Source organism: Phyllobates terribilis, unplaced genomic scaffold (genome assembly GCF_046119375.1).
Source record: "Phyllobates terribilis strain yellow unplaced genomic scaffold, ASM4611937v1 Scaffold_2__4_contigs__length_985480577, whole genome shotgun sequence".
Taxonomy (NCBI): domain Eukaryota; kingdom Metazoa; phylum Chordata; class Amphibia; order Anura; family Dendrobatidae; genus Phyllobates; species Phyllobates terribilis.
The window spans coordinates 134,794,198-134,817,883 of NW_027362762.1; the positions used below are offsets into that span (position 1 = coordinate 134,794,198).

General features: G+C 43.6%; 1 protein-coding gene across 5 annotated transcripts in view; it reads left to right on the top strand.

The window, feature by feature from the left end:
- Positions 1 to 23,686, top strand: part of CAB39L (calcium binding protein 39 like) — a 105,867-nt gene that overhangs the window by 68,729 nt on the left and 13,452 nt on the right. For all 5 annotated transcript variants that reach the window (XM_073662701.1, XM_073662702.1, XM_073662706.1 and 2 more), the window contains 2 exons: positions 8,169 to 8,337; positions 18,030 to 18,089. In XM_073662701.1, the coding sequence (XP_073518802.1) occupies positions 8,169 to 8,337; positions 18,030 to 18,089 (229 nt within the window). The remainder of the gene's footprint in view (positions 1 to 8,168; positions 8,338 to 18,029; positions 18,090 to 23,686) is intronic.

A 23,686-nucleotide genomic window follows, 5' to 3' on the forward strand; every position in this document is an offset into this window, starting at 1 on the left:
TCAGCGTCAAGTACAAAGAATTAAAAAAAAGATTTGAAGAGACTGGAGATGTGTTTGACAAGCCCAGGTCCGGCAGACCCAGCAAGACAACTGCTCAGGAGGAACGTTTGTTGGTTAGAAAATCCAAAACAAGCCCCTCTTCCACTGCATCAGAGCTCTAACAGGCCTGGTCACCTCAAGTCCCTGTGTCAACTAGGACAGTTTGTAGGATTATGTCTCAAAATGGCCTCCATGGTCGAATCAGCGCCCAGAAGCCAGCACTAAACAAAAGGCAAATAAAAAAACGTGCGGCATTTGCAAAGTCCCACAGCCTGCTAAACAGATGGACGCTGGAAAAGTGGCAGAAGGTGGATTTCTCTGATGAATCTTCAGTAGAATTACACCACAGCCGCCGCAAATACTGCAGGAGACCTACTGGAGCCCGTATGGATCCAAAATACACCCAGAAAACAGTTACATTTGGTGGTGGAAAGATCATGGTCTGGGGTTACATTCAGTATGGGGGTGTGCGAAACATTTGCAAGGTGGAAGGCAATATCAATAGCCTAAAATATCAAGTAGTATTAGCTACCTCTTACATTCCAAATCATAAAAGGGGTCAAATACTGCTGCAGGATGGTGCTCCATCTCATACATCCATCTCTACAACAAAGTTCCTCCAGGCAAAAAAGATCAAGGTGCTCAAGGACTGGCCAGCCCAGTCACCAGACATGAACATCATTCAGCATGTTTGGGGTAGGATGAAAGAGGAAGCTTGGAAGACAAAGCCAAAGAATCTAGATGAACTCTGGGAGGCATGTAAGACGGCATTCTCTGCTATTCCTGATGACTTCATTAATAAATTGTATGAATCATTGTTGAACCGCATGGATGCAGTCCTTCAAGCTCATGGAAGTCACACAAAATATTAAATATGACTCTAATAACACCACATCATTCACAAATGTTATGCAACATATATTTGTATTTTAAGATAATTATTTGTTTGAATATCACATTACTTTCTGTGGGCGACAAAACTTTTGTCTTGCCAAAATCTGACCATTCTGTGTTCATTAAATGATCAGTATTTCAGTATTGATGCCAATTTATTTTCTTAACCAAAACCAAATTTGGGAGGGTTTCAGCTTTCAAAAGAATAATTTATAAAACCAATGGATGAATTTAATTTAACGCCCGGTTATAAGCTTTTATTTACATAAAATGGATAAGCGACATAACTTCTGTCAGGTAGTGTACAATTGCTCATTTTGCCTTTCTACCAGCTAATTCTTCTCTTTTCTCTGTAGAAACAGAAAGTCTCTTCTCACTGCATGAGTCATCCCCCTCTTCACCTCCTGACCAGCTGCTCCCCTCCCCCCTGCCAGGGACTTTTGCAGTGACTGATGAGTCATGCAGGGAAAATTGATCTCCTGTTTTTACATAGAAACATAAACTAGTCAGTTTTTAATCACGTGATGTCATAGACCTAATGGAAAAGAGAAGAATTAGTGGGTAGAAAGGCAAAATGAGCAATTGTAAGTGCACAGTGCTATATAATATGATAATTGCAATATATTAAGATGTTAATATTTTTGATGGAAGTGCTTCTTTAAGCAAAAGCCATAAGCTTATTCAAAAGGAATGGGAAATATTTGGAAGGACTTCTACTTTTTCCTCTTGCTGGATCTAATTCTGGCTTTGGCTCCAAAAATAGCATTAAAAACTGCAATGACCTTTTTAAAAAGTGTCCTAAAATTCCCTAAAGGGGTATTCCAAGAAGTCCTTAGATCCTCCACCTTCCTAGTCTTTTCTTTAATTTTTTTGTACAAATTGTAATTGTACAAACTTTCTTTGTTTTTGTTTTTTTTTACTTTTGCGTTTTTTATGCCATTTTAGTTAGGACTAGGCAGATTCAGTAACCGGTTCACCAAATTTATAATAGTGGGCAAATCTTCATGGAAAATGGGGCATGACTGTGCGAGGCTGACCAGTTCATCATAGTTTATGCCAAACAAGTGGCGTAATTACAACAGAAGTACGGTATAATTGAGGCTCCGACCAGAGCACATTTCTTGTGATGGTGCACGGCAGCTGAAAAGATGTGCCAAATTCATCAAGAGGAGCAAGGACCTTTAAGAATTTGGCATATCTTACGCCAATGTACACATTATCAAGAATGGCGTGCAAAATGTAAATCTTGATGAATTGGGGCCATTGAGTTTCTACTTAAATCTTACACCAGTCTCCAAATAGAGCAGCAGTCGGCTCAGCTCACCTGCCTTTCCCTTTAACAACCTGTGGGGATCTCAGTATTCGGACTTTTAAAGATCAGAACGTCTGACTGGTCTCTATGATGTCAGATATTTAGTGAGGACGCAGTTTCTTTTGCACTTGAACTGGTACAGTGATTTGTGTTATTTTTGAGCCCCAGTTCTCACGTTCTCGCTCACCTCTGGGTAACACTGGCCCCTATTTGAATTCTCTTTGCTTCCAGGTGCTGTATAGTCAGGTTACCGGCACAGAACCCAGAACAGGGCATGTTGCTAACGAGCAGCAGCTTAACTGTCTTTTATAATTTGCATAAAGTTTTGTGTTACTGATGTACTTTTCTTGGCGTTAAACGGCGCAGAGCTGCGCTCAATGTTTACATCCAGCCGGAGCTAATAACAGCTGATCGATAGTGGTGTCGGACCCCCACTGTTTGATATCGATGATCAATCCTGAGACTAGGTCATCAGAATAGATATACAGTGCCTACAAGTAGTATTCAACCCCCTGCAGATTTAGCTGGTTTGATAAGATGCAAATAAGTTAGAGCCTTCAAACTGCAAACGAGAGTAGGTTTTATGAACAGAAGCATAAATCTTACAAACCAAAAAGTTATGTTGCTCAGTTGAATTTTATTAAATTTTAAACATAAAAGTGTGGGTCAATTATTATACAACCCCTATGTTTAATATTTTGTGGAATAACCCTTGTTTGCAATTACAGCTAATAATCGTCTTTTATAAGACCTGATCAGGCCGGCACAGGTCTGTGGAGTTATCTTGGCCCACTCCTCCATGCAGATCTTCTCCAAGTTATCTAGGTTCTTTGGGTGTCTCATGTGGACTTTATTCTTGAGCTCCTTCCACAAGTTTTCAATTGGGTTAAGGTCAGGAGACTGACTAGGCCACTCCAACACCTTGACTTTTTCCCTCTTGAACCAGGCCTTGATTTTCTTGGCTGTGTGCTTTGGGTCGCTGTCTTGTTGGAAGATGAAATTACGACCCATCTTAAGATCCTTGATGGAGGAGCAGAGGTTCTTGGCCAAAATCTCCAGGTAGGCCGTGCTATCCATCTTTCCATGTATGCGGATCAGATGGCCAGGCCCCTTGGCTGAGAAACAGCCCCACAGCATGATGCTGCCACCACCATGCTTGACTGTAGGGATGGTATTCTTGAGGTCGTATGCAGTGCCATCCAGTCTCCAAACGTCACGTGTGTGGTTGGCACCAAAGATCTCGATCTTGGTCTCATCAGACCATAGAACCTTGAACCAGTCTGTCTCAGAGTCCTCCAAGTGATCATGAGCAAACTGTAGACGAGCCTTGACATGACGCTTTGAAAGTAAAGGTACCATACAGGCTCGTCTGGAACGGAGACCATTGCGGTGGAGTACGTTACTTATGGTATTGACTGAAACCAATGTCCCCACTGCCATGAGATCTTCCCGGAGCTCCTTCCTTGTTGTCCTTGAGTTAGCCTTGACTCTTCGGACAAGCCTGGCCTCGGCACGGGAGGACACTTTCAAAGGCTGTCCAGGCCGTGGAAGGCTAACAGTAGTTCCATAAGCCTTCCACTTACGGATGATGCTCCCAACAGTGGAGACAGGTAGGCCCAACTCCTTGGAAAGGGTTTTGTACCCCTTGCCAGCCTTGTGACCCTCCACGATCTTGTCTCTGATGGCCTTGGAATGCTCCTTTGTCTTTCCCATGTTGACCATGTCTGAGTGCTATTCACAAGTTTGGGAGGGTCTTAAATAGTCAGAAAAGGCTGGCAAAAGATCTTTAATCCACACATGTGAAGCTCATTATTCTTGGTGCCTGAACTACTTCTTAATACTTTAGGGGGACCAAACAGAATTCTTGTGGTTTGAGGGGTTGAATAATAAATGACACTCTGAATTAACTTTTAACGTTTTAAAAAAAAAAAAAAAATTTACTGCAGTGCATTTCCCACTTCCAGGCTGATCTACAGTACAAATGTCACAATGCCAAGTTAATTCCGCATGTGTCAACCAGCTAAATCTGCAGGGGGTTGAATACTACTTGTAGGCACTGTATGTATTTTTTTATTTTATTTATTTTACTCACTTGTATAGCGCCATTAATTCCACAGCGCTTTACAGATATTATCATCATTGTCCCCATTGGGGCTCACAATCTACATTCCCTATCAGTATGTTTTTGGAGTGTAGGGGAGACCGGAGAACCCGGAGGAAACCCACACAAACACGGGGAGAACATACAAACTCCCTGCAGATGTTGCCCTTGGTGAGATTAAAACCCTGGACCCCAGCACTGCAAAGCAACAGTGCTAACCACTGAGCCACTGTGCTGCCATATCAAGCTCTTTCTGTTAGCTATTATTCCCTTTGACTCCCCATATACATGCACTCTTCGCTTAGCTGAGCGTGCATATGTTTTCAATGAGGAAAGGAAATTAAGCTGTGCCAGGACTCCTGTACCTCTGGATTATCTCCCACAGTAAAAAGGCTCAGCCTTTTTAAACCCATTTATGCCAAATCCTTCTTTTTGCTAACATCTTCCATTGGGGAAGAGTCACCATCATCTGTTTTAGCAGATTCACATCTTTATGCTTTGGACAAAGCTTCCATTGTGGTTGGTGAATGAGATTGAGGCATTAATATAATGACAGCTAACAAATCATCTTGGCCCAAATGCTGTAAGCTCATCATGGACCAGGGAGATACTCACCACTGAACCGGGAACAGTAAGGATTCTCTGGGCAGATTTCGTGTCATCTAGTTTTGGTCTTGCTCCCACAGACATCCCCAGTCGTCAAGCTTACTGATACTTTACCAATGCACCACATACATTACATTTCATCAGTCAGCACGTTGGAATTGCAGCATTATATTTTATATTTGCTGTAGTTTTTCTGTTGCTAAGATTTATTTGGTGTCTGCTTGCCTACATTCCCATAACCTTATTTTTTGAACCTGACCAAAATACCACTTTTAGAAACCTGTAATTCATCAGCAGACTATTAGACCCTGCTGGCCCATCCTGGCCTGCTTCACAATCTGCTTTGTAGTATGATTTATTCACTTTTTTTTGCTTTTATATGAATATATAGGCCAAATACAAGAAAATGGCATCCTTTACTTTACAATCAATTATCTGTCAATCGGTATGTCAGATAAGTTAGATCAATGGCAGTCCTAGAACTAGGGCCACTGTCCGTTTCAGCAAAGTTCTGATGCCTGTGTAATAGTACTTTAAAGGGTTTTTCCTACAATGTCAATCATAGCTCGGGGGTTAAAAATCCTAAAATAAGTTGTCAAATGCAATCAATTTACAAAAGTGCTCGCTGGTCCCCATATCACCCCCTGAACATCTACATGTAGTGTGCTTATTTTGCCAATAAATGTTATTTACTTTTTTGTACTCCCTTATTTAGCACTATTAATTCCACAGCGTTTTACAGACATCATCACTGTCCCCATTGGGGCTCACAGTTTAAATTCCCTATCAGTATGTCTCTGGAGTGTGGGAGGAAATTAGAGAACCTGGAGGAAACCCACACAAACACGGGGAGAACATGCAAACATCTTGCAGATGTTGTCTTTGGTGGGATTTAAGCCCAGGACCCCAGCGCTGCAAGACTACAGTATTAATCACTGAGCCACCGTGCATCTTGTATTTTTTTCATGGCACATGCTCAGTAGATACCTGCTATTCTTTATGATGGGTATCCTCTTGTTACTTTAAATGGATGCTTGAGGCACAGTCTCCTATATGGACAAGCTGCTGTGCTTGTGTAAACAATGACGGGGATACTGCTCTCCAGCGACCATTGCAGCCCCTTCATTCTGTGAAGCAAAGAGGGTTGGACCCTTAGCAATGAGTGTATTACTGAACCCCTTTAAAGGGGTTGTCCAGTCTATATTGATAAGTCTGCAGTCACTTTTTGCGACTGCAGACTTATGCATCCTCCCAGCCCATGCCCTGTGCGCTGCGAGGATTCGTCCGTTTCTGAGCCAGGAAAGGCAGTGATGCATGTGATATACATATTCCCGGGCAAAAGTTGTCTAGTGGGCGTGGCCTCGCTGTCACGGGTGTGTCAGAAGTGACAGACAGTCACCCTTCAGTTGGTTGCAGGAGATCTCTTCCTTTGGCATTACAGAATTCTTAGAAGCTGTATCTCTAGGACCCAGTGGCTACCTTCCTCTGGCTAATTAACATCCTGGCCTGGGTGTATAAATACCTGCTGTGTGCCAGAGGGAGGTGCCGGCGATATTCATTACTCCTTGTGAAGGCTTGAGCAAGAGCAGTACTCCTTCCTCTCTGGTGCTAGAAGACGTGTGCGCATTTGTCTGGAGTTGACTAAAGCTAAGCAATTTTCCCTTGTTTGTTCCCCCTTGTTGTCTTTAGTTAACAGTGGTGATTGACTAGTGCTCATCCCCTCCCTTTCCTAGCCTGAGCCTTACGCCAGGGAAAGACCGGGCGAGGTACACGTGCGGCAATTGGTGAGGAACCAATACAGGGACGTTAGTGGAGACAGGGTGACACTAGATCAGCCTAGGAGCACTTCCCCCCCCGGGCTCCCTTTCCCTCTTCCCTTTGTGTTGTACTTAGTCTTTCCCACACCTTGTGTGACACTCGATCCATACACTTGTATTGAGCGAGGCCGCGGCCTGTCTAGTGACTTGGCTGTCTAGTGGACACGACCTGGCTCAATACAGTGCGTGCACTGGGGGGGGGGGGGGTACAAAAAGTCTGCAGTCACACAGACTACCGAACAACCCCTTTAAGCCTCATTCAAACATCCATGTATCACGGTCCAATCCCAGACTTTATGGACTTGTCTCTGGATTCCAACCTGAACTCAACAGCCTCCTAGTCATATGTAAGGTTGTCAGTTTTGCGTCAGGAGACCCGCAGCCATCCCGTGCATCGCAGTCTGTACTCGGACCATGATGCATGGACGTCTGAATGAGGCTTTAAGTTGTATTTTACACTGTGGCTTTCATACAGTAGAGTGTGACTAATGGCATTGTCTGTCTGTCTGGTCTTGCTGCTCATCAGACCTGGGTTTCTAAGCGATCCATGTCTATTGGTAGACCATGTATATATGTGGTCTTACCTCTAGTGGGAGCTATTGTAGATGCTCCAGTGAAAATCCCAGGACACCGCTATTATTCCCTGGTGGTCATATGATTAAACCCAGATGATCACCTCCTTTTCCTTTTATGAAATTGAAATATCTGTAAAGGAGAGAACATATTCTACTTTTAACGATTTATCACAACATTTTTTTTTAGCCCTGTAATTGTCTTGGAGTAGCACATGCCCAGGGTTTTGGCTTTCGTCTCTGCCAGGGACCCCTCCAGCCATTATATATGTCTGCTGGCACATCCTCTCCTATAATAGGGGACAAGCTTTAGCATTGTTTAGGTGCCTGGTATTCTCATATCTCTCTAGCGCTGCAATAACCTGTATATGATAATATCAGAGCGCACAAACGAGAGAATCAGACGTGAGTCATCTGTGGCCGGGAGGTTGGAGATCTGACCCATGATGTACCTCTGCTTAAGCAATCGTCACACTACATTTTCTCATGTATAAATTACCTTTTCTTCTGCTAATGAAAAAAAAATGTTTGGAAAGTTTCTTAGAAAAATCTACATGGAGGATTAGTATCATTTCAAGCTGGAAAGTAGCGAACAAAACCTCCAACTGTGAGTAGGTCATGTGGAAGAGAGGGGTCTATGTATAGCCAGTGAGACGCGCACTCCGGCTATTATTATAGGTTGCCAGGCAACAATGTCACAATCATGAGCGAGGGAAACATTTGGTTAGTATTTGCATAATATTGGACATTTTATTGTGAGTAAGTGGTGCTAGAGCTAAAAAAAAGGTAAAAATCGAAAAAAAATAAAATGTATACATTTCTTCCAGGTATGAATCTCCTCAAGTGGCTTTACATTGTGGGATAATGTTGCGTGAATGTGTCCGCCATGAGCCGCTTGCCAAAACCATCCTGTACTCGGAGCAATTTGAGGACTTCTTTAAATACGTGGAAATGTCAACATTCGACATAGCTTCCGATGCCTTTGCTACATTTAAGGTAAATTGTTCAATGCTCTGCTCAGTGTTTATGTCGCCTATAATAGATCTCCATACCAAAAGTATTTTCCTTGCTGTGTTATTAGAAGACAGTAATGAAATGCGGCAAACTACACGAAGACAGAGTTTATAGTGACCTGATGCATTATAAAGTAATGCGAATAAAACATTTGCTTCTATTAATTACAGTATATAACTGTTCCTCCTAGCATTTGTTCCATATGCGTTGGGATAAGAGTGTACTATTGTATTTTAAAGGGAATCTGTCCGTAGGATCAACCCTCCTGAGCCGTCTATATGGGTATGCAGGTCATATTCAGGAAGCTGAACAAAATTATACCTTGATATCTGTGATACGATGTCTTATTCCAGAGAAATCCATGTTTTTCTTAAATGAGCCGTTAAGATCTATGGGCTGGACACTGATCTCGCAGAGAATCTGCCTCCAGAGACTATTGTATATGAAAGGGGGAGTTAGCAGTGTGAGACATGTAGATCAGGAAAGCAGACTGTCAGTCATTACATGTCTCACACTGGAAACGCCTGCTTTGATTTAACATAATCTCTGGAGGCAGATTCTTGTGGAGATCTATGTCCGGCCCATAGATCCTAATGGCTCATTTACATATTAAGAAAAACGTGGATTTCTCGGGAATAAAACATCGGCTCCCAGATATGAAGGTATCATTTTATTCAACTTTTCATGTCCTACATGCCCATATAGAAGGCTTAGGAGGGGTGATCCTGCTGACAGATTTCCTTTAAAAGGACACTTTTCATCAAATCTAATATATATAATCGTCTTATCCCATCTGTCTGTCCGTCTGTCCAGGAAATCCCGCATCGCTGATTGGTCCAGCCGCGGCCAATCAGCGACGTGGGATTTCAGAAAAAGATGGCGGCCGTTAGCGGCTCATCTGCCGGACAGAAGTCAGCGGCGATGCAGCCGGGAGATGAGCGGCGCTAGCCTCTCATCTACCGGCTGCTGTCAGCACAAGTACCCCGACGGGCGGCGCCGCTGACCTCCATGCGGCTACCGTCGGGAGATCAGCGGCTTGGCCCGCTGATCTCCCGACGGCAAGTGTGAAGGGAGGATCGGTGAGCGGCGCCGCCAGTCGGGATACTTGAGCTGCGAGCAGCCGACCATCTCCCGGCTCTTCGCAGCGGAAATACCCGCACAGGCAACGCCGCTGCCCGGTCCTCAGAAATACGATTCGCTGATTGGTCGCAGCCGCCGGCCGTGACCAATCAGCGAGATTGGCGCCAAGTTTAAACAGCGCTCTGCACAGAGGTCAGCGGCGACTTCTATCAGCATAAATACCCTGACCTGCAGCGCCGCTGACCCCCATGCGGCTACCATCGGGAGATCAGCGGCTTGGGCCGCTGATCTCCCGACGGCAAGTGTGAAGGGAGGGAAGGCGCCGCTGCCCGGTCTTCAGTAACACTGTTCGCTGATATTGGCGCCTAATTTAAACAACGCTCTGCTGATTGGCCGCGGCCGCTGGCCGCGAACGATCAGCGATTTTGGCGCCAAATTTAAACACGCTCTCCGGTCCTCACTAACACGGTTCGCTGATTGGTTGCGGCCGCGACCAATCCAATATTGGCGCCAAATTTAAACACCGCTTTGCTGATTGCGCCTGGTCGGCCGCATACATGTTCTAGAATACCCGATGCGTTAGAATCGGGCCACCATCTAGTGGTTCATATTGAACTGGAAACAGGATGTGGCTGCAGAACAGAATAAAACGTTTTTGTTTCTGTTGTTTTTTTTTTAATTCTGCCCCTCCGTTGTGGCGATATTAGCAGAGTATTGGCACATGATGAGTTAACTTTAGTTTAGACTAAATGGGTGTCATTAGGAACTTTTCACCAGCAGTCTGTACTTCTTCTCCCTGTATGAGTTACTAAGGAAGGAAGGAGGCTGACATTTTATAAATATATATTACCAAGTTCTGCTGTGAGTATAAAACTTCCTTATGCTATTTGCTAACACTTCTCTATCATTGCTATCAGGGGCTGTCCGGTGCGATGACTATTTACTGATCCATCTTGCCTGCACTTTTAGTGTACTAGTATATCTTCATTACACCCACTTGTCTGAATCGGCCACAAGTCACGTGCCTGCATTATTTGGATCCTGAGCCCTCCGCCGACATCATATTCGGATGGCCCATGAGCCTCTGTGACACCTGACCCTGCGGCATCAGCAATCCTGGTGAAGTTTTCACCCAAAAAAACTGTCATTCATTCATGAATTTTTGACACTTTTTGTGCCTTATCCAATGGGGTGGCGTAGCTTCAATAAAAAGGTCTGAGGTTTAGCAAAATCAGGTGTAGACTAATGTATGACACCTTGTGCCAAGAAATGCGCTAAAATTCTGATGTAAATTGTTGGCATTAAGTAAGTCAACTAATAAGTGGTGTAAACTTAGATTAGACAGTCTAAAAATACAGCTGCTATATCAAACTGCATGGACCATTATGACACATTGGGCCCATTTTAAGACTGTCTAGTCTGAATTTATCTAAGAAGTAGTCAGTACTGATAAATATCACCCCAAATGTTTCATGAAATTGGCATCTTCAGGGGTAATGCCACATTTGACACATTTATAACATTCGCATGTACCAATTAAGATGCATTTTTGATTTGGGAATCTAACTACAATCACTACATGTTATATTTCTTTAACATATTGCTCATCTAGCGCCAACAAGTTCCGCAGCGCTGTACAGATATTGTCCTCGTACATAAATCTGTCTCAGTTACCAATGAAGCTCACATTGGATGTCTCCTATTTCAAACCCAAACGTATAAACTAGGGCAAGTTTCATATGAATTCAATTAATCTTCCATTATGTTTAAAGGGGTTGTCTGACCTTAGGCTACAAGTGTGCAGTCATTCTATGTGACTGCAGACTTGTGAATCCTTACATTGTGCGTGCTGTGAGGATTCTCCGGTGCTGGGATCGGCGGGAGCATGACCGCAAGTATGAGATTTGCAAATATGCGGTCACCTGCCGACTAGATGGACATGGCCTGGCTCAATATAAATATATTGAGTGCGGCCAGACACATCTAGTTGGAATGTGGCCGGGAGTATGCAAATCATGTACCTGAGGTCTCATGACCTCCACCAGCACCAGAGAATCTGCACAGTGCACGTGATGTGAGGATTCACAAGTCTGCAGTCATATAGAGTGACTGCAGGATTGTAGCATAAGGCTATGTGCCCACGATGCAGAAATGCTCCAGATTTTTCCTGAGCGTATATACATCTCCCTGGCAGAAAAACGCATGCGGATTGTACATGCGGATTGTACATGCGTTTTACCTGCCAGAGACAAGCGTAATTGAAGCGTTCTTCACATGCATTTCCGCATGCGGGTTGTCAAGCGCTTTCCAAGCGATTTTAGCATCACTTGGAAAGTGCTTGACAACTTGGTGACACTGTATAAATCCATGCGACCAGCATGGATTTATATAGTGTGACCTTGAAGAATGGAAAAAAATAAATATTATACTTGCCTTCTGGTGGCTCCCGGTGTCTTTAAGGTACGTATAAATGTATTTTTTTGTATTTTAATTCTTTTTTTTTTTTTTTTTTTTTTTTTTCACAGTTTCTATGGTACCCGGGTCTGGAGGAGAGTCTCCTCTTCTCCAAACCCGGGTACCATCCACACATTGAATCGCTTAATATCCGCATGTGCACATGTAGTGATGCGGATATTACGCGATTCAATGCAAGTCAATGGCGGAGAAAACGCCGCGATTCTGCAAAATAATTGGTAGTGCTGCTGACTTTTCCGCAATGATAATCCGCAGCGGATATTTCCGCAGCATGTACACAGCACATGCGGATTATCATTGGGGAACATGGCAGACCTTTTACCAAGCGTTTTTTAAGCGTTTCTGCTACGGAATTGCCGCTGCGGAAACGCTTAAAAAACGCATAGTGGGCACACAGCCTAAGGCTGGACAACCCCTTTAAGGCAGGTTTCGCACATCTGTGAAACACGGACAGTGCTCGGATGGGAAAACCCGGCCCTACCACCGGATCTGCTGATTTGAGCTAACTGCTTAATGTCTGACCATATTTCATTGAATGAAGTCATTTTTTACCGCTTGCTGGTGCATTCTCCCATCAAAAAGCCCTTTAGAAGCAGTGCCTAAAACTGATGAAAAACATTGCCACAGAAAGCTGCAAATCTGTGACTCAACTGCGCGTATCGAAATTGTAGTGTGGTTACATGCAGGACGCTTCCGTGGTGCGGCTTCCTGCTAACACCCGCACAGCTTTTTTAAAGGTGATCCTTATTTGCAACAGCGTATTGTCATGCTATACTGTTTATAGAGAATGTAAAGCGAAGGTGGCATAGCAGTATTCCTGCCTTCCTACTTGCGCTATACACAGCATTTAATGAACACTGTGTATCCAGGTGATGAAGCGGCAATGCCTTGTAGTACTGCGTTCCTGGTGACTCTATGATTTCCAGGTGTCGGGAAGCTGCAGCAGCTCCCGAGTCTTCGCAGTCCCAGATCAGCTCTACACTGCATATTTGGAGCCTCTTTTCCCATCTATCGGCCCCAGATTCAGGGGCTATCGGCAGTAAAAGAAAATTAATATAATGTTAATAGCAAAAAAAAGTGACATGTAACACACACTACAGCCTTGCCTTTGCATCCCCTCATATAAAAAATCACTGTATCAAAAAGTGGGACTCAACTGAAATGTGTATTTTGGTGGCTAATTAAATAAGAAAGGGAAAATATCAAAAACCAAACCGGACGCTCAATAGTGAAATCAAACCGTGTGCCCATTGGCACGTCACTGGTGGGTGGCGCATCAGCTGCGCGGCCAGCCACAACATTTGGGCGCCCAGTAAGGCTGGATGCACACATCCATGTTCCATCATCCAAGTACAGACTGCAGTGCATGGACCGGACCGAGGTCTCCTGAACCGGATTCGACAGCCTCATATATGTCTACGACGCTGTAGAGGTTGGGTCAGGAGGCCTGCAGGCAGTCCGTGCATTGTGGTTGACCATACTCGGACCGCAAAACTTGGATGTGTGAATTCATCCTAAGGCTGCATTTACATGTCTGTGTGTGGACCGTGATCTGTGCTTCTTCTGACCCGAACTCAACAGTGCCTCATGCATATATGAGGCTGTTGGGTTTGGTTCAGATTTACTGCCTGTCTGGAAATTGCGATCCGAACGTGGTTCATAAAACACGGACATGTGAATTTAGCCTAAGGGTGGACATATAATTTAGGTGCTAAATGCTTATGTGACTGACAGCTATTTTTGAGCATGTGTTCTCAATGGGGAGAGCTGCTATTAGTGACTAATATCTTCTGCAAAAGGATCGGGCACATTGAAACTCAATATGTGTGATCCTTTTTTTTACCCCTTACAAAGGCCAAACAAACATTAACTGTACAGTCCATATACACTAGATGGCCATTCAAACCCTGTAGGTCTAGCAGACTTCGGTCTCATGTGTATGGCCATCTTAAGTATCTGAAGGTGTGCGATATGTATATGTGTAATGAAATCTCACAAAGGACAAACATTGTAGATAATTGGTCTTTAAAAGCCTTAAATGGATTTCTGGGCACATATTATGCCATCGTTCAAACGCACAAAATATAGGGTGATCTATAAGATTTGTACACTATGTGGATCTTGTCACTAGCACATCACATCTGTCTACGGGTGCGGTCAGCCGGCCGGCCCTGTCCGCTGCTGTGTAAGAACTGTGCCGTGTGCCAGGAATAGTGAGGCAGATGCTTTTAATTGATTGCATTTGTTTTGCACATCATCTATAATAAAAAAAAGAATATTATGAATCACTCCTATACAACCATCCACTCATCCGTGTAAACATGAGAAGATATATCAGTCGCTAAGAGCGGAGTTTCCATTAAATATGTGTGAATTAATGAGGTGTGAATTACATTGGGACCTTATACAAGGCAGGCCTGACACAGCCCTTTCATTATACTTTTGCATAGCTGCCTCCAAATTACGAAATAAATCTACTTTCTTCCTTTATCTGAAACTGCCAGCTTGTATGTATATATTGGGGACATTGTGTATTTGTTGGGTCAGTAACACTCGCAGAAATGGATGCTGTTATCAGAATCTCTCAACAGTGAAATCCGCAGGGATGGTTGGAAATTTATCTTAACGCTGTCCAAATCATATAAAAAGAGATACCATTGAGAATTGACACTATACACACCGCTTCATTCTGGTGCAGGCCAGTCTGGTGGTCTCCACCTGGACCCGAACTGAGGATGTCCTGTTATGCCGGCCCCTGACCCCTGAGGTTAGTAAGCGGCTGTAGCAGTCCGGTGACAGGTGGATGTTGGCCTCATTGGGTGATCGACTTATGCTGCAGTTTTTTATTTTGGCCATCAGTTGGATTACACCTTAGGTTATGTGCACATTGCATCTTTTTTAGGCAGATTCTGCCAGGAACGTGGAAAAAGCGCTAACCAGAGTGAACATCTGCACAGCAATGTAAAAACAACTTGTTGTGTACATGTTCTAGCATTTGAAGTTTCTTTTAACAGCTTCAGGAATCCAAAGTCGCAAAGTGTGTAAAAGAAGTGACCGGTCTATTCCTCTGACATCACAGAAGATTCTTGAGGAAAAACACCGCTAGGATTTTTCTGAAGCATCTTTTGAAGGAAAAACTCAGCGGTTGTGTCAGTGTCTAAAAGATGACGTGTGCACATACCATTATTGAGTTTTTCTGATGTCAGTAAACATGTCCCCAGGAGCAATATTTTTTTTTCCCTTTCAAAACTGCTTTATTTACCCTCGCCTGTTCCAGGGCTGAATCTCTGCCACTGCTCCTGGTGTCTGCTATTGTCTGCAGCGCTTACACCAGGTTCACAGCACTGCGGCCAATGAGTGAGCTCAGCGGCCATGAGAGGTTTGTGCCGTCAGCAGTTTATCTCCCATGGAAAGAAATGATTGAGCATGTCTACATTCAGCATGCTTCATCCCTCTTTCCACTGACCTGGCCTTGAGGGAGATTTGGGACACCCCTTAGAATTGTCAGATGGGACCAATTTCTTTTTTCTTCTCAAAATCTCATGTATTATGCTGGTGAAAAATCTGCTGCATTTATTGCTAGGTGGGTATGTGGCCTAGAAGATATGTACCTGCTGGACCAGCTAGGCATTCACCTGGGTAAAGGGGTCACATACTGGAACATTTTACCACTGCATCACCAGCTGTTACAGTCAGGCAGACCATTCATTCTTTCAGACTGACTGATGAAGGACATTTATAGGGATTGACTCCAGAGAGCTACAGCACATGGGTGACATTCATGTGAAGCGCTGGCACTACCCCTCTTGGCGTCCCATGCAGAGATGATACTATGCCCACTCTACTGACCACAAGGTTATTTTCTCATTACATGACTCTTTCCACTATAAATTTATCATTTGGGCAAGAAACCGAACACTAGTGAATTGTATGTGTATAGATAGATAGATTGTGTGCGTGTGCGTGTGTGCGTGCGTGCCCACCCACGTGTGCAGAGGTTGTATTTTTCATCTTCAGTTGATTTTTGGCATTTCATAAAACATTTATACTTTTTCAATAGCCCCTTGTTGTCCACTGGTTTGTACATTGAGGTCCACATTATCATATATGTACATTCTCATTACTGCAATACCTAGAATCCACAAAGCTGCTTCTATTTCATACCATTAAAGTTGCATTATGCTAATAACTTAATTACTTCGTGGAATGCATGCTGATTTTGGCCCGGACTGTGTACACGTAGGTGTTAACAGACAAGTCTATAACCTTTGCAGTGGGTTACTGTGCGCCTGCTTCGCAAAGAAGCACAGGGATTTTTGTTTTCTTTAGTGCTGGGATAGTTGATGCTGCTTTATACAATTTGTTACTTTTATACAATTTTACTTTACCTTTGTATTTAGGAGATATTTCCTTTAAAGTACTTATAGAGAGATGAGTACTGTAGCCACTTCTCCTAGATCCTTTCAAATACGACAAAGTGATGATGATTCAAGGATTGTCTCTAACTAATGGAATAACTCTTATATCCTTAAAGAAAACCTGTCAGCAAGTTTTTGCTATGTAATCTGAGGACAGCATGAGGTAGGGGATAAAGCACGGAGTTCAATGATGTGTCACATGTCCGGCTGTGTGCTGTTGTTTACTTAGACTGAAGCTCTAATCACCTGCTGATTATGATTTCCCAGACTACAGCAGTGCGTCCATGCTAGTCTGACTCCGCCCCCTCCTGTGATGAGCAGCTCACTGTCTATAGACAATGTATATACAGAGTCTAGTGTGGGCGGGGTTAGCTTCCTCAGCTCTGCTTCATGCAAAATTGTGTCAGAACTGCTGCACCCAGTAAACTAAGTGATACATTGTTGGATTCAGAGTCTCTTTGCCTACACCACGCTGCTGTCAGATGAAGTTGCAAAAACCTGCTGACAGATTCTCTTTAATAAGCCATTGCCCGCAAATTGCTAAACTGATTCCGCCATGGTTGTCTGTATTTCATACTCTAGTTGGTGAAATTTGGCTTCCTATTCTGTATTGGAAAGAACATCTGGTCCGGCAAGAGATCAAAAAATGTTACAATAAAATTATACAGTATGTGTATCCATAAATACCAGGATACCAGGTTGTGTTTTTTTTTTTTTTTTTTTACTTCATAGGCTATGTTCACACATGTTGGGTTTTTCAGCATTTTATGCAAATTTTCAGCTGCGTATTGCAGTACCAGCAAAGTCTATGAGGAACCAGAATTCTCTGTTCACACATCTTGTTTTGTTTTTTTTGCTTCGTATTTTGCGCCTTGTTGGGTTTTTGGAAAATAGAGCATGTCACTTTTTTCACCCATAGGAAGTAATGGGTGGTGAAAAAAACACATCAAAAACGCACCAAAATTTGCTTCAGCGTTTTTTTCAGTGTTTTTGATGGTGGTTCTTTTTTCACAGAACTTTATGTACATGCATAGAGACAGAAGGACAGTGAAAAAAAAAACGCATCAAAAACACAGCAAAACCTGCGCTTTTGATGCAACTGATTTCCTGCCAGAGATTAGGTTTGCTGCAGATTTTTGACGCTGAGAAACCCAACATGTGTGAACATAGCCATAGACTCCAAAAGGGTGAAAATAACAAACTAAGCATGACTTACCCTCCCGTTGCTCCAGAGCCAGATTTGCACCGCTGTCTCTGGTGATTGTGTACAGATGCATGGGCGACTTCAACAATGCAGCTTGTCCAGAAAGTCCAGAGTCAGCGGCGAGGATCTGGCACTGAAGTAGGGGGAGGGTAATAACCTGCTGCAAAAGGGAGTAATGGCAGATACTGTAACAGAATTTAAAAAAAGGGCTGGGTGCTTTTCTCACAACAGATGGAATTGTGGGTTATAAATTATTTAGCGATAGAAAATGTTTAACTGGTGGAGAAAGGTTCAGCTTGAAGGACCTGTGTCTTCTTATTTTTTCAACCTATACAACTGTAAGTAAAGCCTCGTTTCTTATTTTCACCTAGTTGGGAATATTATATGAAGTTAAAAAAAAAAAAGCATCATTCCTGGAAAACCATATATATATAATTATGCTGCTGTGCTACAATTGGTTACTTATATCTCTATTTGTTGTCGCATTCATTTTTTAGGACTTGCTAACAAGGCACAAGTTGACTGTCGCTGAATTTCTAGAACAGAACTATGATAGAGTAAGTATGGAATTTTTTTTAGATATGTGTGGGTGTATAAAAACTATAAATTAAAACTTGCATATAGACCTCCATTGTGTGCAGAGTTGTTATCATTCATTGCGGATTTATGGTGTTTGCGCATACTCACGGGAAAGTGAAAAGTTTTGAAACTTTCTGTTCATTGAATGAGAACATTAAGATACTGATATCTGCCCCCGTTCTTATACTCGCCCTCTGGCAGCTTCACCTCTTACTTACTCCGGTCCCGCGGCGACATCTTGTGAGTGCAGCTTCTGATTGGCTGGAAGTCAGAAGTTACGTTACAGGAGCTCAATGCAAGTCTATAGGAGCCAGAACGAGGATCTCATAGACGTGTATTGAAAAATGACCTCCGGTGCGCTGCATGAAACACTATAGCTGCCGGCAGGTCACTTTTGGCCGGAGACCAACGAGAGCAGCGCTGGAAAGGATGAAGGCGGCGGCCGGTGAGTATCAGACACAGGGCAGAGAATTACATTTAAAGCACCACTCCAGCCGTGCAATAAAAAAACAACCGCTGGAGTGGTGTTTAGGGCAGGCTTACACTGAGCAATCCAAGGCATTAAATGACTGTCTATAAGCGACATATTTGGCAATCTGTGGTCTTTAGCAGTCTGGTCAGACAGCCCGACCTCATCTCTCATCAGTAAAAGATCATTCTGTGTGCATAGGCTGTCATTGTTCTCAGCAGCAAAATGGCCGATGTTTTTTTAAGCAAAAAGATTATTTTACGTGACAAATGAGCGTTTTGCTCATTTGTCGGGTGACTGCTATCCTGCTTACCTTGTACAATAATTTGGAAACGTGCCTTCTTTGGAACGCTCAACCCTGATAATCATGCAGTGTAAATGCAACCATATGCAATGATACATTGTAGCAAACGATCAGGACAGAATAGAGATTAGTGCTGCTGAAATATCAGATCACAAAGGATTGTCTAGATTCACTGTATTTTTAGAAAACCCTCGGGATCATCTCGGTATAGACATTTGTGGCATATCCCTACTATATATCAGCAATGTGTGACCTCTGCGGACCACTATAAGGATGGTTGCGTCTGTACCCTAGAAGCTAAGCAGAGAGACTAAGGGATGAAAAAGTACATTGCATTTCTTGTAGTACTACCACATTATTCTAGCAGTTGGGCCTCTGACATTGTTGGTTTATCCTAGCTATTTTCAGGTAAGGAAATAAAATACATAGGCTCCGATTCATTATTAGCGGGCTTTTTTAAGTCACTTTCCCTTTTTGTCTTCTGGTATTAGTTGCCATTTTTGAGGCCAAACTCGTCAAAATGCCGCATGCAATTCATGAATTTGGTACAAAGTCAAAAATTGACTTTCTTTTTGTCTTGAACTGTTGTGACAGAAGTTGCAAAAATTGTGCCAAATTTCATCATACTCAAAAATACACCTGGGGGGACTGGAGTGAAGTTGTGCCAAATGCTTTTTAAGAAGTTGCAAATGATGAATCGAGCTAAATTATCTGGCATTGCTAGTCAAAGCGGAAAACCAAAAAAAAAAAACAGGCAAGCACATAAATAACAGATTTCAAATAGTATAGTGAATTGGGTGCAAGCAAAAAAAAAAAAAGCCCAAAACTAGATAAACCGGACAGGCGCAGAGGCAAATGATGAATCTGGGCCCAAGTATCTCATAAATTGCAGTATATTTTCATTATATAGTAATTAATGGAGTTTTCCTAACTGAGTCATATAGTCTTGATCTGCTGGGGTGAGATAGTTGTGATCAGTGCATAAGGTATGTACCTGCACAGTACCGATGTTATTACATTGATCCCACAAGCATTATTTATTACAAATTTCATTACCAGTGTGTAAATATATATTTCCCACATTGTCTAATAATACCATACATAACCTTTCAGAAAACCCCCAGACACACAGAAAAACCCTTGACCTCTGTCTTTCAATATGACAGTTGTCAGGTGGAAAGGAATTCAGTTGCCGCTCATCCTACCTCTTACCTTATTGGTCCTAATGTTCTTAGTTAAAATTATAATTTGACTTATTTCTCATTTCCTTCCTATGGTAGGGTCCATAAACTCCTCCCTCAACTTCATCCCCCAACTTTTTTTTTTTTAATCCTTAAAGGGGTTATTCCCATCTCAAAGATTCTATCCCAATATGTAGTAGGTGTAGTAATAATAATAATAATATTAGCAAATACCTCCAATTAGAAATGCAGCATAGTTTTCCTGATTAGCAATGTCTCTTTTCTCATTGTCAGGCATTGCAGGACCTTAGATATCCATGGTTATGACCACTAGCAACTAACTGTCACTATATCAGTGGTCATAACCATGGATACCTAAGGTCCTGCAATGCACATGAGGAAAGAGACATTGCTAATTAGAAACCCTATACTACATTTCTAATTGAAGGTATTTGCTAATATTATTATAATTACAACTACTACGTAGTGGGATAGGATCTTGGCGATGGGAATACCCCTTCTTAAATCCCTCTGCATAATGGCACTTTAGACAACTACCTACTCTCATGGGAAAGTATGTCATTTCACATACTTCTCATTTTTTCCATCACTATCCCATCCATAAATATGAAGGACTAGTAGGCCACTCTAACTAATATCATTAGTAGGTCCCCAAGCTCCAATCCTGACTTCATCCCTCAATTCCTTTTTGTTAGGTCATTAAATTGGTGGTGCGGTTAAACATAGGATAGGTGATCACTTGTTGATCAGTGGCGGTCCGACTTCTGGAACCTATACCGGTTGTCAGAATGGGGAACGTTTATCCTCATCTATAATATAACGCTACAAGCGTCCCTCTGTCTGAAGCCTCTATAGACTGCGCAAGCGCGACACGCCTGCGCAGTCTGGCTCCAGACAGAAGAACGCATGGAGCAGTTACAGGTAAGAGGAGTGTATGGCACCGGAGATCGCGGTATACGAAGACACTGAACGCATACCGCGATCTCCGGCGCCATACTTACATACTTACCTGACTGAGAGGAGCGTTGCCGCGGCGCCTCTCTTCTCGGCGGAGACTGGGGCAGGAGTGAAGGCATTGGAGTCGGCGCATAGCGCTATCCGGCGCCATTTTACTGAAGACACATTTTCAGTGTGTCTTCAGCAAAATGGCGCCGGACAGCAGGGTATGGGCACGCGCGTACTCGGGTGCCACACTCCTCCCCCGGCCTCCGGCAGAACAGGACACCGCAGCGCTGGAGCACAGTGAAGAAAGGTAAGTGTTTTTTTTTTTTTTTTTGTATGTGTGCAGCGTGAAAGGGATGAGGGGGTCACGCATACCAGGATTGGGGGTTGAGGGGCCCACGAATACCAGGATTGGGGGGGTGAGGGATGCCACGCATACCAGGATTGGGGGGGTGAGGGATGCCACGCATACCAGGATTGGGGGGGTGAGGGATGCCACGCATACCAGGATTGGGGGGGTGAGGGGTGCCACGCATACCAGGATTGGGGGGTGAGGGGTGCCATGCATACCAGGATAGGGATCTGGGGGGGTCATGCATACCAGGATTCGGATGAGGGGCCATGTATACCAGGGTAGGGATGAGGGGTACCATATATCAGGATGAGGGATGGGGTGCCACGCATACCAGGATGAGGGGTACATACATACCAGGATAGGGATGAGGGATGGGGTACCATGCATACCAGGATTGGGTATGAGGGAGCCATGCATACCAGGATGAGGGGTGCCATGCATGCCAGGATTGGGGGTGAGGGGTGCCATGCATGCCATGATTGGGGGTGAGGGGTGCCATGCATACCAGGATTGGGGGTGAGGGGTGCCATGCATTCCAGGATTGGGGGTGAAGGGTGCCATGCATACCAGGATTAGTGGTGAGGAGTGCCATGCATACCAGGATTAGTGGTGAGGGGTACCATGCATACCAGGATTAGTGGTGAGGGGTGCCATGCATACCAGGATAGGGATGAGGGCAGCTCATACCAGGATGGGGGCAGCACAAATACGAGGATGGGAGACCATATACCAATAAAAATGCTCGCCACCCGGGCGTAGAATGGGCTCAGTAGCTAGTTAGAATGTAACGGCAGTACGCATGTTCGACCTGTGCTGCATTCAATCCCTATGGGGCTGTCAAGCACTGCTCTAGGCATTTTTTGGTAGCGGTTGATATAACAATCCTCTGATCGGTGTAGGTCCAGGTGGTGAGACATTCACTAATTAGCATGTCATCACCTATCCTGTGGATTGGTGCTGACTTGCTTTAACTGAACAGCCACTTTAAAGGGAGTCTGCCAACGCCATAATCTGATCTGTATCAAGGTAAGCACAGGTCCTTGTGGGAGACATTGTGCCTTTTAAGAGTAGTAGTTAAAGGAAAGGCAGCAGCACTGGAAATCTGAAAGAGGGTGTGCACGCCTCTAAGGACTTGATCCAACAGTCACCAATAGGCCACGGCCCCACTATCAGTATTCGGTCAGTATTTATTCCCAGGAGTGGGTGATAAATGCAGAATTGGTGACTTGTTTCTATTATACCTTTTCTCTGATTGTTCCTCACCTGGTTTTGGATCCCACTCCTGAGAAAAAATACTGACCGAATACGGATAGTGGGGCCGTGGCCATAGTCAAAAAATCTGGAAAGTGATACATCCAGTGACATGAACCTTTTATTCACCCATGCGACATTTTAGCTCCAATGCTCAAGAAAAGCTCATTGGGGCTGAATCGTTGCATTGATGAATCACAGGATGCGCTGCCTCACTCTCCATGCTAAAAAAGAGCCATTCTTTTAGTTAAAAAGTCTGCTGGAAAGTTTTTGGAGAGCATGCAGTGATTGGAGTGTGTTGTCCTCTGCAGCCTTCCTCCCAGTTCTGCAGCCTAGCTCTGTAATTTATTGCAGCAGACCTGTAGGATGAAGGGTGCTCTGGATGACGCGCCCACCCATGATGCTACCACCACTGCATTTGCCTATGAATAATTTAAAAAAAAAATGCAATAGAGGTTTAATTTGAAGTATGGCTCCTCTGTGCAAAGGTCCTTTACAGGGAACTACTTTAGATCAATTTCAGAGCTAATAAACTCCCATTTCATACCACCTTCTCTGCCTACCCTTCATCCAGGTCTAACCCAGTCCCGTCTCCTTATCTGATTATCTCGCAGTATTGACCTTAGTAAAGGTCTCAAACTAATTAAGTTAAATCAAATTGTGGTGACAAATTGGAAACCGAAATCCTGCTTTGACCTTGCTTTTTTCCACTGCGGTGTCGTGTGCTCCTCTATAGAGGAGGCTGGGTACATGATGGCATCTCCCCTCTGGAAATAGATGGCTACAGTGATACTTGGAGAACATGTTCCTTCAGGGCAGAATCTGGCAGCGGTGAAGCATGTATTTTGTGGTGACGGGATCAGTGATCAGTGGGTTCTTGAGGTCCCAGGTTTAGTAGCTGCTTCTTAGTGGAGTCTAATTCCTGTCCTGACCTTACAGTAGGATCATTAATCATCGCAGTATTTTTTGTTTTTAGCAATTTTTTTTGCTTAATGCTCATGGATGTGATCTGATCTCCACTACGCAGAATATATGGGATCCCTCTTTATAGT